This window comes from Acartia tonsa, chromosome 13 (genome assembly GCF_053477335.1).
Source record: "Acartia tonsa isolate MP-2025a chromosome 13, ASM5347733v1, whole genome shotgun sequence".
Lineage (NCBI taxonomy): Eukaryota > Metazoa > Arthropoda > Copepoda > Calanoida > Acartiidae > Acartia > Acartia tonsa.
In genome coordinates this window covers 24,191,258-24,206,274 of record NC_137272.1, presented here as the reverse complement: position 1 = coordinate 24,206,274, position 15,017 = coordinate 24,191,258, and the positions used below count along the sequence as shown (strand labels likewise).

The 15,017-nt window shown below is 32.6% G+C and overlaps 1 protein-coding gene across 2 annotated transcripts; it reads left to right on the top strand.

Moving 5' to 3' along the window:
- Window positions 1-54: 54 nt before the first annotated feature.
- On the top strand, window positions 55-14,564 carry LOC145335003 (uncharacterized). Of its 2 annotated transcripts, none has more exons than XM_080180662.1 (15): window positions 55-262; window positions 3,320-3,729; window positions 4,093-4,193; window positions 5,555-6,739; window positions 6,843-6,963; window positions 7,838-7,934; window positions 8,195-8,282; window positions 8,819-8,969; window positions 9,255-9,368; window positions 9,819-9,959; window positions 10,411-10,512; window positions 12,173-12,325; window positions 13,070-13,190; window positions 13,420-13,544; window positions 13,889-14,564. In XM_080180662.1, the coding sequence occupies exons 1-15, from the start codon at window positions 195-197 to the stop codon at window positions 14,095-14,097; spliced, it is 3,186 nt and encodes a 1,061-aa protein (XP_080036788.1). In that variant the 5' UTR covers window positions 55-194; the 3' UTR covers window positions 14,098-14,564. The 2 variants fall into 2 exon arrangements, with proteins under 2 accessions (XP_080036788.1, XP_080036786.1); XM_080180660.1 differs by having other exon boundaries at window positions 3,320-3,801.
- The last annotated feature ends 453 nt before the right edge of the window (window positions 14,565-15,017 follow it).

Here is a 15,017-nt window from a genome sequence, read left to right as displayed (position 1 = left end):
ATTTTGTTTATACCTTAAATTTGTATTCTTTTAAGTTTCAATGTTTTGTTCTATAGTTTGTTTTCAGTGCTTCGCTTTTATGGATGTTTGCATTCTTGTTAGTTGCTTAGCAATTTTTATTAATAATGCCATTCTTGTTTTGATTTAGACTAATTTTATGTTTCCTATAAATAATAAGATATTTTAAAACTTAAATGGAAACCCAAAATGAAGAAACTGACAAGATGGCTAAAAGATTACTTGTTGATTATTTCAATGAAAGGTTGGTTCTTTTTTTTAAGCATAAAGACTGTTGACTGTTATTTATACCTACTGAAATCTATTTTCTAGTTATATCGGATTTTTAAAAAAATTCTTTAGGGTCAGCCGTTTGTTATCCCGCTACAGATATATTTTATCATTAATTTAGTAATCTGAGAATTTTCCTATTTATTTCAAACTTGCAATGTTCGTTCCTGTAATATTTTTATTAAATGCATTTGCTAGAATGTTTGTATGTACATACTAGGTAAAAGATTTTTAGTAGCGAAGCTACTCAATAATTTTAAATGTCCGTCCGACACGTTTTGGGGGAAACGTGATTTTCTCGGCTCCTTTTCAAGATAGACAACCGAAATTTTTAGGGATTAATTAAATAAGTTTTCATTTTTCATATTTTCACAAAGTTTCATTAGAATATGTCAATAAAAATTGGGGTGCTAGATCGATTAATAGATTGAAGTTTCCATGATTTTCTCAATTCCTATGCAAGATAGAAGTCTAAAATTTTCACAATTAAATAAATTCAAATTCTGCGCATACTTCTATAAAGTTTCAGTGAGATTTGCTGATTGATTGGGGTGCTAGATCGATTCCTATTTTTTTAAGTGTTAAAAGTTTTTTTTTCAACTTTTAGTCTAGATAGACAGCTGAAATTTTCAGGGATTGAATAAGCTTACATTTTACATATTTCCACAAAGTTTCATTAAGATTAACTTATTGATGTGGTGCTAGGTAGATTGCTAGATTTCCACATTATACACCATTAAAGCAGGGATAAGGGATGGGAAACCTGACCGAAAATTAGGTCTCAGCCTCCTTTTTAAAGTGATGGGGCAACTTTTCTTTTTTGCCTATAAAATCAACTCATTTTCGCCAGTTCATTATTGGCTGTAGGCTAATATCCAATAGCCTGAAACTTGCTTTTAGCATTAACCAATTAATTAATAACCAACGCTTCCCCCAGTTCCTAATTGGCTAAATTAATTCAAGCAAACATAAATTTCTGCTATTAGAATGAAAACAATGGAAATTTTCTGCTATCAGAATGACTACAATATATATGATGTTCAATCACATCAACTTATTATTAAATCTACACATTAATAAATGTCCATATAGCAAAACATAAACAGAGAGATCGTTTTTTGAAGACTGCGTAGGATTCAACATTTTATACTTCAGAACAATGTGAAAAACTCATGTCTTTAGACAATTTAAAAGTTATATTTCATGTGGAATTGATAACCCACCTAAATGATTACAAATACAAAACTAGTTCAATATGTAAATAAAAAGTGTACTGTGTTTTGTTAAAAAAAAATTTCATTAATTTTGGTAAAAATTATTGCACACTTAATTAAACTTTTCTGTTAATTTTTAACGTAAAATTATTTTTTTTTAAATTCTTAATTTATATGTATGCTATGGAACAATTAGTTGATAGAATGTTACCCATGTACTTATTCAATTCTACTTAATTTATTTATTATAGCTGGGGGGTTAAAGCGGTGTTTATTTCTATATACAAATTTTGGGGTGAAGTAGATCCCCCCTTAAAATGTTTGAAAATAAATCAGATTTAACCATCTCAAAAAAAAACTTTTTTTGAATGGGGGGGGGGGGGGAGGGCGAAGTAATGACCATCTTAACGAAATTCTACTTAAACCCACTAACATATTGGTTCTTTGAAAAGTTTTTATTATATTTTATGCTAGGTGGAATCAACTACCTGAATTCTATTCTATACTTTTTTTCTTTGCATTCATATAATAGCTATTTCATCATTGTTCATAGTTTTCAAATCTAACTACTGCGTCATCCCGAAACTAGTTTTTTAGGCCTAGTTGGAAAATAGGCCTGGAATAATTTTTTCTTACGTTTCCCATCCCTTATCCCTGCATTAAAGGTTTCGTGATTTTATTAAATTTTTATTTTGTATTAAGTCTATATAGTTCATTCTTGATGTTCATCCATAATTTTTTATCATCGCTACTTAAGAATTTTTCATCCTTGTTTTTGGCAAATTTTCGCAAATTTTTTTATTTTATTATATTATTCCCTTAATTTTTGGTGTTCTGGATCCTTAAATAATTAGATTATGTATTGTACAATTAAAATTGAGGCACTTTTAGTCTTCTTTATAAAATATCCAGTAATTAAGTAGGGTTAGAATAGATTTTTACGTAATTTATTATGAGGATTTTATTTAATATTTTATATAAAAATAGGAGCTCTGTATTCGAACGTTGGGGAAATCAGAAAAGGGGGGTGTTTTTAATGCAACCATCTCGTAATCAGTGAGCAAATGACACTTCGATCTAAATTTTTGTATGAGTAATCCTTGGTAGGTCTATTTTCCCTAAATCGAACAAAAAGTTGGAAAAGTAACGGCTAGCGGCTCAGCCGTTCAGCCGTTTTTAGCCTATTTTCAGGGTAAATCCATCATCAATTACGTAGGAATCAACTTTTTAAAACATATTTTTGGTTTAATTCATGTTAAATGATAGCAATAACCATTTTTAAAACTTATAGCACCAACAGCTACCGTGTAGAACCGTTTGATAGTGTTTTGGAGTAGAAAAGAGTATTATGTTGAGAGAGGTTTCGTGACTAATTTGCAATATAGATATCAAAAAAATGACAAAACAGCTGAGCCGCCAGCCGTTAGCCGTTACTTTTCCAACTTTTTGTTCGATTTAGGGAAAATAGACCTACCAAGGATTACTCATGCAAAATTTCAGATGGAAATTCGAATTCTAAGTGCCATTTGCTCACTGATTACGAGATGGTTGCATTAACCCCCCCCCCCCCCCCCTTAGTTAAAAACCGTAACAAGACTTAAATCTAATAATTGAATATCTTATTTCCAGGACCTATGAGAAGCTTCCATATAAAGGAGTACTCAAACCGTTTAGCAGTTATTAAACTCTTGGGCTACAAAAACCATACTACTTTGTATAATGGTTTATTGATTAATCATGTGATTGGTAATTCCCTCCATGAACCTGCTCTTAATTGAGGTGCATTTGCTTTTTTTTGTAAAACCTCTTTGTTTTAGGCCTAAGAAGGAAGAAATGAACGCTATTGATTTTATCAGTGAAAACACAGTTCATTCTGTAGCTGATATCAATGATAATAGAGTCAGTGAAAACACAGTTGAACCTGTATCTGACAAAGTTGGTGAGAACACAGTTGAACCTGTATCTGACAAAGTTGGTGAGAACACAGTTGAACCTGTATCTGACAAAGTTGGTGAGAACACAGTTGAACCTGTATCTGACATAGTTGGTGAGAACACAGTTGAACCTGTATCTGACATAGTTGGTGAGAACACAGTTGAACCTGTATCTGACAAAGTTGGTGAAAACACAGTTGAACCTGTATCTGACAAAGTTGGTGAGAACACAGTTGAACCTGTATCTGACAAAGTTGGTGAGAACACAGTTGAATCTGTATCTGACAAAGTTGGTGAGAACACAGTTGAATCTGAATCTGACAAAGTTGGTGAGAACACAGTTGAATTTGTATCTGACAAAGTTGGTGAGTTGACGCTTTGTTACTGTCTTAATTGTCTGTTGTAATCACTTTACTCTAATTTGCTTTACTGTTATTCTGATTTTAGATTGTTAACACCCAATTTTCTCCCCACCTGTTTATGCTTTTTTCTCTGTTCCATTCCTTTTCAATGCATAATATTTCTCTTTTTTTCTGCATTTTTTAACCTTGCCCTTTCTTGCTTTATGTCGCAATCTTTCCTGTTATCTCTCAAACTCATCTTAGATTTCTATTTTCTCCTTTTTTAAAACTTGAAAATGTAGCTCTTGTTCTTAGTTTCAGATTCTTCCTTCGATACTGATTCTGAGATAAGAGAAGTGGACAGTGAATCAGATTCTTCTTTGGAAACGGACTTAAATGCAGAGTCTGAAGAAATGGTAAACATTCCTTTTTTTAAATTAACTTTGTTGCTTTAATTTCATGTTTTTATCCTTATATGCAGAATAACTGTATGTTTGCATGTAAAGATTTCCCTAAACACTGAAATGAAAAAGTTCCCGTTTACAATGAAGCTACTTATTTCTAATATTCAAAATAATTCATTTTTTACTATAAAAAGAACTAAAATTAGTATGGCAGATTATGTTTATTTTTAGTAGCGAAGCTACTCTATAATTCGATATGTCCGTCTGTCCGTCCGTCTGAGACAGAAAGGGGGAACGTGATTTTCTCAGCTCCTATTTATGTTAACATTCTTTATATTTTCACCAAGTTTTATTAAGATTCGTCAATTGGTTGGGGTGCTAGATCGATTCCAACATTTTTAAGTTTTCATGATTTTTTAAACTCCTTTACAACATAGCCGGCCTAAATTTCAGGGATTGAATACTTTCATAATCTGCATACTTTTATCAAGTTTTATCGAGATTTGCTTATTGGTTGGGGTGCTAGTTCGATTCTTAGATTTTTAGGTTTTTATGATTTTCTGTACTCCTATCTGAGATAGACTGCTGATATTTTTACGGATTAAATAAGTTCACAACTTACTTATCCCTACAAAAGGGGACTATCCACGAACGAGAGCACATGATTCTAAGTACCTTCCAGCATTGATCCTAAGTATTTTCTTTCAGAATATAATAGGTCACCATATATCATTAATGTATTAACGAGAAAATTTATGTTTCACCATATTTTTTTAGGTATTTTAATTGATTTTGAAAACTTTAATGAAGCTAATTCTTTTAATAAAATGGATATTTGATGATACATATGCGAATACTCGTGTTATATTGATTGTAAATTAATCCATACTAGCATTAATTTAAACATACATATGAGATATAGTAAATGTGCTTTTGACTTTTTTAAAATTTTTATCATTTGACAACATGGACAATTAAAGACACCTCGAACTCAACAAAACGTTTGATAGAATTTTGACTAAAAAACCTGAACATTTTTTTACTTTTCTTCAACTTGAAGTGGTGAAACATAAATTTTCTCGTCAATATATTAATTATTAATAGTGACCTATTATATTTTGAAAGAAAATACTCAGGATCAATGCTGGAAGGTACTTAGAATCACGTGCTCTTGTTCGTGGATAGTCCTCTTTCATTGAAATTTGCTAATTTGCTGAGGTGCTAGATCGATTCCTAGATTTTAACGTTATAAATCTTACAAGGTTCGTGATTTTTTAGTTTGATGTTTTTTTATGAAACTGCAATAAAGTTCAAAATTTTTTAGCTTCGCTACTTATGAATGTTGTCATCCATGTTATTCTTTTATTTTTTAGGATTTAAGTGAGGAAACTTGTCTCATTGTAAGTGAAGTAACAAGAGGATTAAATAATGATTTATCGGAACAATTGAATAGACTACAAATTAAATTATCTCAAATATCTGAGATTTCTGAAACTCCATGGCAAGAGAAAAATCAAGTGGCAGAATTTGAGAAGATTGCTATTGATCCTGTTAATAACTACAATCAAGTTATTAACAAGTTTCAAGGCAAGACATGTGATTTGGTATTACCAACAGAGAATGATGATCAGGATGATAAAATAGTTAAACAATCTGAGGAAAAAGCAAACAAAGTGCACAATGACCAAGCTATTATTATCAATGACTCACGCGACCTTCTGAAGATTATGGCTGAATGGAATCCTGATTGGATGTTTAGAAATGGTTTCAACAACAATGAAAATGACTCCTCCCTTATTCTGTCTAAAAGTGATCTTGCACTGAGAGTGCTTCCTGATAAGTTTGCTTCTTTTAAAGAAAGTAAAAATTCTTTTGTTCCTCTTCTTCTGCACGAGATATGGTCATCTATATATAAAAATTACGAGGATAAGAGAAATATTGATGTGCTTGAAATAGTTTCTGGATTAGGCAATAGAGTTTTAGCAAGAGATGAAAGATTTTCCTTATTTTTTATGAATGCTGCAATTCGTCCATCTGAGAAGGAGTTAGATATTGTAAGAAAAGATTGCTTTGTCTCTGTGAAATTCAAGGAGAGGATAAGTGGTAATCCATTTACCGTGTTTGGACTTGTAACAGAGGTAGTTGTACCCAATCATCAGATCTATTCTTGGTGCTTGAACAGAGTTCAGGCCATACGACACAATGATAATGCAACAATCCCTGTCAGATATAAAATCTTGACCAAGAAATTAACTCCAGATGAAGTTTTAAACCTTGGAGTTGAAAGTAAAACTGATGTTGTTAATATTACTGTTAACTTCCTTAGTCCCATTGGGACAGATCTGACAAAAGCAGATTGTTTGATCAATCTGTCCAGTACATCATTAGGCAGAGACCTTATTAATCCCTCTGCGGAAATATTGTCCTTTCCTAAGATTGGTGGATTACTACATGCTGACATCAGATATCTGTTTGCTCTCTCAAAGTTGAATAAGATCCAGAAGGAGGTGGTTGTTGGTGTTTCTGATGCGTGTCTTAAATATCCTGTGCAGAACAAGGTCAGTTTACTAATTTCTATGAGTGATTTAAAAATGCATTATTTTTAGATACATTTGATCTGCATTAAATCCCCATGATGATACTTTATGATGACATTTTCAGGTATGTTTAGTTCAAGGACCTCCTGGAACCGGAAAATCCTCCACAATTTGTGGTATCTTGCTCCAGATTTTGGCCACATATGGACTAAATAAAATAGACAACAGGAGACCAAGAATTTTAGGTATATTTTTATTTTGCTAGCAACTTTGTTTATCTGTAGCGCGTGTATTCTATTATTGAGGTTTGTGTGTGCATGCATCCATTAATTCCTTCTTAGGACTAGTTAGGATTTTCCCATCAGTTTGTGATATAGATTTCTTAAGTTTCATATGTTACAATCATCAAACCAAGAGCATAAATTTAAGGGGTTGGAAAGGGGGGGGGGGGGGGTTATTGGGGGTTCTTGTGCACTCATTTGTATCCAGACTTAAAACACTAATTAACTATTCCAAGAAAATTGTTACATCATGGGGATTTTGTCATAGCAGTTGCTTTAGTGTAATACAATTTTAAACTTTGAAATGACTACCGGTTCCCGTCAAATTATTATTTTTCGGGTTCTCGCAAACTTAGAAAATTTTGTATAGTTTTGGATAATACTTTTTTATTCAAAAAAATTACGGCTATGTTAGGATATTACACTTGATATTTTTTGTTTTTGAACGTGACGTGTTTGAAATATTTTTTGGAATACATTAAAGCAATAGTCGTGCCAAATTTCAGTGCTGTAATCCTTTTGGTTTAGTTATTTGTATTTAAGGTTTGTTTTCCCATCCTCTCATTTAGTAACATACTCGAAATCTACTGCTTTTGTGTGTTTATTGTATTTTGCGTGATTCAGCATGTGTGACTAAAGTTTGTTGGAAAGATAATTTGAAAAATAAGCATTTAATCTTTAACTCTTTTTGTCCGTCCATTGGACATTGGACTTATTTGGGCAAATTATTGAAAAAAAGCACACTTGTACTTTTTGTCCACAAGACTGTTCTTTTATTAATAAAAAACATGTTTAATGCATTGCTGATGATTGATGTCATCCTTTCTTTTATTATTAGTTTGTGCTCCTTCGAACGCAGCTGTTGATTCTATCTGTATGAAGCTTATTGATATCAAGCTAAGCTATCCATCACTCAACTCAGTCAAGTTTGTCAGGTAGTAAAAGAGAGACCACCCTAAGAAAAGGACAACAGAAATTCCAGAGATTTTTAACTTTAGACCTTAAACACCTTACTATTTTATATTGTTGTTGCAGAGATTTAGGAATAGAACAATGGATTAGGTATTAATTTAGAGTCTTTGGCTATTTAAAGAACAATTTTAATTTGAGAGTGTGTAATGGGATGGGGGGGCCGGGGGGGGGGGGGTTAAGATAATTAACAACATAACTATCTGTATTGATAACTATTTTCTAGATTTGGAGTGCCAGATAAGACTCAAGCAGATGTTCAGAGATATTGTTTCCAAGAAGCTGTTAACCCTTCACATGCTGGAGAAATGCAGGTATCATCTTTAGAACAGTAATGCAACTCTGCAGTTATGGTGTCTATTTTACCAAAAGGATGTTCATAATTAAGTTTTATCTGTTTTATTTAGTTAGACTATGCATTTTTTAAATTTATGTTTTACCCAGGAGGAATCAAGTTTTTCAAATTACCATACACAAAAAAACGGGTATAGTTCTTTTCGTGGCAACGCCTCTTAAGAGCCGTTTTGTCGTATTTTCACAGCAGCTTTTGTCTTTTTTCTAGCCCCTGCGGGGGCTCTAACCCTGTGGGGCAATCTTCTAAACTAACTTAACCTAGCCTAACATAAAATAACCTATCAAAAGTTACTGTGAAAATACGACGAGGCGTTGTCATGAAAGGGACCATACCCAAAATAAACAAATGATTATTACATTATTTTTGTCCTGCTTATATGGATACTGGTACCTTTTCTTATCTTTTTTGTGAAGAAAGGTTAATGGTTATTAATTGAAACGTTTTCCATGGTTTAAAAATATTTTTTATATCTATTTAAAATCTTAATTCACTAAGGTTAAGCTTAACCAAGTAAGGAGTCTTGCAGAAGAAGCAAATTCTACGAAGAGAGAAGGGTGGACTGCCAAGGAGGAAGGAGATGAAGTGCAACAGAAGAAGTTTGATAAAGAATATGAGATGAAGATGCTTGAAATGCAGACCTTTAGAGGTGCAGTTATATTTTTGTGAAGTTTTTTTGTACAAGAGAAATCTATTTTCATATATTAGTTTATTTAAAAATTGTGATTTATGTAACTTTGACTTTCTTATTACAACGGTCTTGGTGTGCCTCGACATTTTTATTAAACCTTGCTTGGTAACTGGTTCCAAATTGTGAATTATAGACAGAAAAATTTTGAATATCATATCATGACTATAAAAAACCTGTTTGATACCCCTCATAGAATTATTGCAACTGAAACCTAAATAATATTTTCTAAAATTATTATTGTAGCTGCCTACAGAGGTGAAGAGATGTATGCTAAGAAGATATTGATGAGACATGCTGATATTATTCTTACCACTCTAGCATCTTCTTATCATCCTGTTATGCGAGAATTCTTTCAAGGTAAAGATTTAGGAATAGGGACATGAAGGATAGGAACAGGCAATTTCTTGGTTAGTGTATACTACTGTATAAATTACACAAACTTGTTAACCTAAAGTTTAGTTATTTGTGTTTTAAAAATGATCTTAAATGGCTGGTCCTAATGAGTCTGTGATTTCACAGAAGCGTAGTAATAGTCCTAGACAAGATTAATTTGATTAAAGGGGGTCTAAGATTTATTATATTACAATTTGGAACTCTGAAGTAAAATAGGTGGATCCGCCGATAACATTTTTTTTGCTTCATTTAGCCTTTTAGACAATTCTTTTTATCATTTGGGATACCACATCAAATTGTTCGCAGTTAAGTTTTATTATGTTTCGGTTAAAACAAGTTGCTTCTCCAACCCCCCCCCCCCCACCCCTAACTTTACAAATACTGTCATTCTAGTAAAAAGAATATTTTATTAAGGTTGTGATGTGGACCGTAAGATATCTGTGTGCATCATAGATGAAGCTGGTCAGTGTGTTGAACCCGAGGCTCTTATTCCACTCCAGTATAATATGAACAAACTTGTTCTTGTTGGTGACCATAAACAATTACCAGCTACAGGTCATTTTTATGAATATATTCATTATTTAGCTTTATAGAAACCTGTCGTAAGAGGTTTAAATTTATTCCTAACAGATCTTATATTATTAAAGAGAAGAATTATAACAAACAACTTTACTGGCTGTTTTATCAGTCAAGAATTATAGGATATTTTTATTAATCGAATAATATCATAGGACACTTGTAATGTTAAGTATCCTTGACACTTGGATTTTACCTTTTAATTCGCTAAAAAGATTTTCTAGTTAAATTGATATTTCAGTTACTTTACTTAATTCCATATTTGATCATCAAAGTTTTGATATTTACCTATTTACTATTATATTTAAAAATTACATTGTAGAATTAATATTATATAAATTCCCGAATGCTCTAATTATTCTATAATCTATATAGCTAAATTATGTTAACTCACTCTTTAAATTATTTAGTTATCCCTGAATATTTTTAGTGATCAGTAGAACAGCCAAGGATCACAGATATGATTCTTCATTATTCAAGAGACTCTTCACTTCTTCTGAACAGCTACAGTTCCAGGAAGATCAAAATTCGGGTAAGGGGGGGTTTAATGCAACCATCTCGTAATCAGTGAGCAAATGGCACTTAGAATTCGAATTGCCGTCTGAAATTTTACATGCGTAATTCTTGGTAGGTCTATTTTTCCTAAATCGAACAAAAAGTTGGAAAAGTAACTGCTAACGGCTGGCGGCTCAGCCGTTTTGCCATTTTTTAGATTTCATATTACAAATTAGTCACGAAACCTATCTCCACATAATACTCTTTTCCACTCCTAAACGCTATCAAATGGTTCTAGACGGTAGCTGTTGGTACTAGAAGTTTTAAAAATGGTTATTGCTATCATTTAATATGAATTAAACCAAAAATATGTTTAAAAAAGTTGATTCCTACGTAATTGATGATGGATTTACCCTGAAAATAGACAAAACACGGCTAAACGGCTGAGCCGCTAGCCGTTATTTTTCTAACTTTACTTTTTGTTCGATTTAGGGAATATAGACCTACCAAGGATACTCCTGCAAAAGTTCAGATCGAAATTCGAATTCTAAGTGCCATTTGCTCACTGATTACGAGATGGTTGCATTAACCCCCCCCCCCCCCCCTTCTTGGTAAAACTAGTTTTTTATTATAGGCTTCGCTCAAAGTGTGTAGATACCCTTTTTCTTAATATTTATTTTAGTGTCTGGTGTAAATTTGTTCAAAGTTATAACCCTTAAGGGTTAGTGTTATGGGATATTCACAATAGGGTGGGTCCATTTCACCCTTTTTTAAAGATTTTACTGTTATTATAAGTTGCGGAAGTCATATATATGTATGATAAGCCCCATTCAAGCTTTAAAAGTGACTTGGCTCTTATGGCTGACGGCGCGCGGGGGGTATAAAAAGTGCCCACCCCCTTATAAAACCTAAAAATTAAATTTCTTCAAACACAGGCATGTTGCATATCCAAAAACAACGGACGCGCGGGGGGTATAAAATGTGCCCGCTTATTTATAAAACCAAAAATTGAACACAGGCATGTTGCATATTAAAATGACTGCATTGAAATGCTGATTACGAATCTGAAAACCGTTTTAAAAATATTGCTTCTAGTTCGAATAAGATCTCATTAAGTACCTAAAAACAGCTGATTTAGTCAAAAATGTTCATTTTGGTAGGTTATTTGAAAATCACTTCAGACTAAATCAATATTTTTCAAAACGGTTTTCAGATCTGTAATCAGCATTTCAATGCAGTCATTTTAATATGCAACATGCCTGTGTTCAATTTTTGGTTTTATAAATAAGCGGGCACATTTTTTCCCCCCTGCGCGCCCGTTGTTTTTGGATTAAAAGATCTCTTTTAAGTAGTCCGGGTTTTATATTGGCCCAGTAACCCTTGCTAATGTCATGTGAAATTCCAAAATCTACCCACCCTAATTCACAAACCATTTATTCAAAGACTTTTAAGGATGGTGGGTAAAGGGGTAATACCCATCCATAACTATTAGATTGGTCCCCCTATAATATAAAATATCCCCCTAATAATATACTTGTTTAAAAATAGGGGAACAATCTGTCTTGTAATTTACATAATAAATAATGATGCTTATGCTTAATACATACAACACTGAACTATTTTAATGTCCACAGCCATTTTTAAGAGGCTTTAATGTTCTTAGTTTGATTTCATTATTTAAAAAAAAAATAATTTAGGTGTGATGTTGACTACCCAGTATAGAATGCATCCGAACATTGCAGCCTGGCCCAACAAGTACTTTTATTCTGGATGTATTCATCAAGGTGTCACCCATCCTGAGATAAAGTTGGCTCCGTATACTCTCATTGATTCCAACACCATTCAGACAGGTAATGGTGAGAAAGTTTTAACAGTCATGTTATCTGAAATCCTTATACTAAAGTAACAGGATGTCTGTGTGTCTGTGTGTGTATCTGTGTGTGTGTCTGTACCGAAGGATCTCGCTAACCGCTGAAACGATCGGGTTCTCCTTAACAGGGTAGCTTCTCATAAGTCCCGGGAAGGTTTATAACTATTTTGGGGGAGGGTACCACCACCCTCCCAAGAGAAATGACAAAAAAATCGAAATTTTAAAAAATTTATGTGAGACTTCAACGTCAAATAAAGAGGTATCGTCATAAAAATTAACTTTAACAAACAAAATTATTTAAAGTGCCACTAGAGGCCTCTAGGGGCGTAGCCGCTAGTTTCTATATAAAGAGATAAAAAAAATCTATAGTATTCCTGTTTTAAATATCTTACTAGACTGAATTTACTAAAGCAGCAACATTTAGAAGAAATAACTAGAGAACACTGAAATAAATTCACAAAAAATTACACTTTGACTTTAACATATCATTTGATTTTAAACAGTCTTTGATCAAGCGAGAATCTTCAATAAGAGTACATTTTTAGAGAAAAATTTTGTATTTTGAAAATGTTAATGGATTCTTTTCAAATAAAGAAAAATTCGCCAGTTCTTAATCAGTTTTTCTGTATGACTTCTTACAACCTTGCAACACTAGAAATATATTGATAGTAAGTTTTTAAAGAAAATAGTTAACTTTACTAATTTTTTGAATACTTTTTTTTAGTTCTTAATGGAGCTATCTGTAACATGGGAGAGGTATCTTTGGTCAAGGAGGCTATTATCGCTGTCAAGAATATCATTGGTGTCCACAGTAAACTTAACATCGGCGTGATCACTTTCTACAGGTATAGTTTTATAATCATTGTAAAGAACAACCTCTAAGTATAGAGTAATTTTGCCATAATTTACATTACTTTTAAAATATTTTATTTAGAGTTTAGACTTTCAATTAAAATCTAAAATCACGATTGGTACATGTCAAACTCCTAAGCAAATTTTGAGAAATTAGGTAATTTTAAGTTCGAATACATTTCTTGGAACCACCCCTTTTGTTATTTAAACAAAATATTTGAGGTGGCAGACAGAGAAGCTGAGCCAGATGGTTAAAGGTGAGAACTGGACAGATGTTGAGGTCAACACTGTGGATGGGTTCCAGGGTGCTGAGAAGGACATCATCATTATTTCCTCAGTTAGATCAGGTAAACAATAGCGTGATTGTTTTGTTTTTGTACTAGCGGCTACACCCCTTTAGACATCAAGGTATAGGGGGGTTTGAGGAGTTGACCATGTTTTCTTTAAATTTAAGTTTTGGAACAAAAATTTAACAAAAAAATAGTGGGGCATTTTTTTAGGGGCGTTTTCTCTTGAGATTGTGGTAATACACTTCCTCAAAAACCTTCCCAGGACCCATGAGAACCTTCATCTTAAAGGAGAATCATATCGGTTTAGCGGTTAGCAAGATTCTTTGGTTCATGTTATTTTATACAAGGATAAAGAAACGTTTAATTGTTAATTGTTATGTAACAACCTATGTTTTTTTTAGGAAATTCAATTGGATTCCTTACTGAAGGAGAACGTTTAAATGTAGCCCTGACCAGAGCCAAGCGTTCACTCATTCTCATCGCTAATGTGGCAACTTTCCAAAGGAAGCAGATGTGGAAACAGCTTATCAACGATGCATATTCTCGTAATGTCGTCTTTACACCAGGAGCTCAAACTATGGAGTCCATCCTTGGACGCTCAGGCATCTAGAGCAAACTAGGAGCAAACCGTTTTATCCTCATTTCTGATTATATATATACCTCTTGTTTTTATTTATATATTTCAATTTTTGTCTCAACCCATTTGGATTGAATTATGTTAACTATTATTTTATCTATTTGTATAATGTATTATAATATGCATTTTATATGTTCTTTTTAGCAGTATCCTATACTGCTAAATCAAGTTTACTTATTTGTATTAACCTAATATGTATCAACTCGACATAAGCAAAAGTTTCTTCAGTTAACTGTTTAGTTTTCTGTAGAAATTTTGCCCTTAGAATGTGATATCTCTACCCAGACTAATGTGATTTGACCCATAAACCTAGAATGAAACCTAACTGTGATATTATTTTGAATTATTAAAGCCAATCAAGACTTGTGATAAAATTACATTTTTTAAGGGTTGGAGTTATTTTCTATCCATCGCCCTAATAAATATTTTTATTTTAAAAATTATTTATTGATTGGGATTGCTACTTTAAATAATACTTTGTCTGTTCTTTAAAGTTTATACAGAAGGTTTTTTTTAGTAGCGAAGCTACTGTATCATTTGAAATGTCTGTCTGTCTATACGTAGGTTTAAAACTTTTTTGGGAAATGTAATTTTCTCGCCTCCTATAAAAGGTAAACGGCTGAAACTTCGTCAACATTCCCAACATTAAGTATAAAACCTCCATAGCGGTCTGACTGCTTTTAAGCTTTTTAAGATAGACGAGTGAAACTTCTCGTCAACATTCCCATCAATGTGGAGCATAACTAAGTATATAACATCAATAGCGGTCGGACTGCTTTTAAGCGGCTTTTTAGCCGCCTTTACTTTTTACAACAGATTTTCTTGGCCCCTACGAAAGATACTTCTTGCCAATTTTAAAATCATTATGCGCCATAGTTAGGTATAAAGTTTCG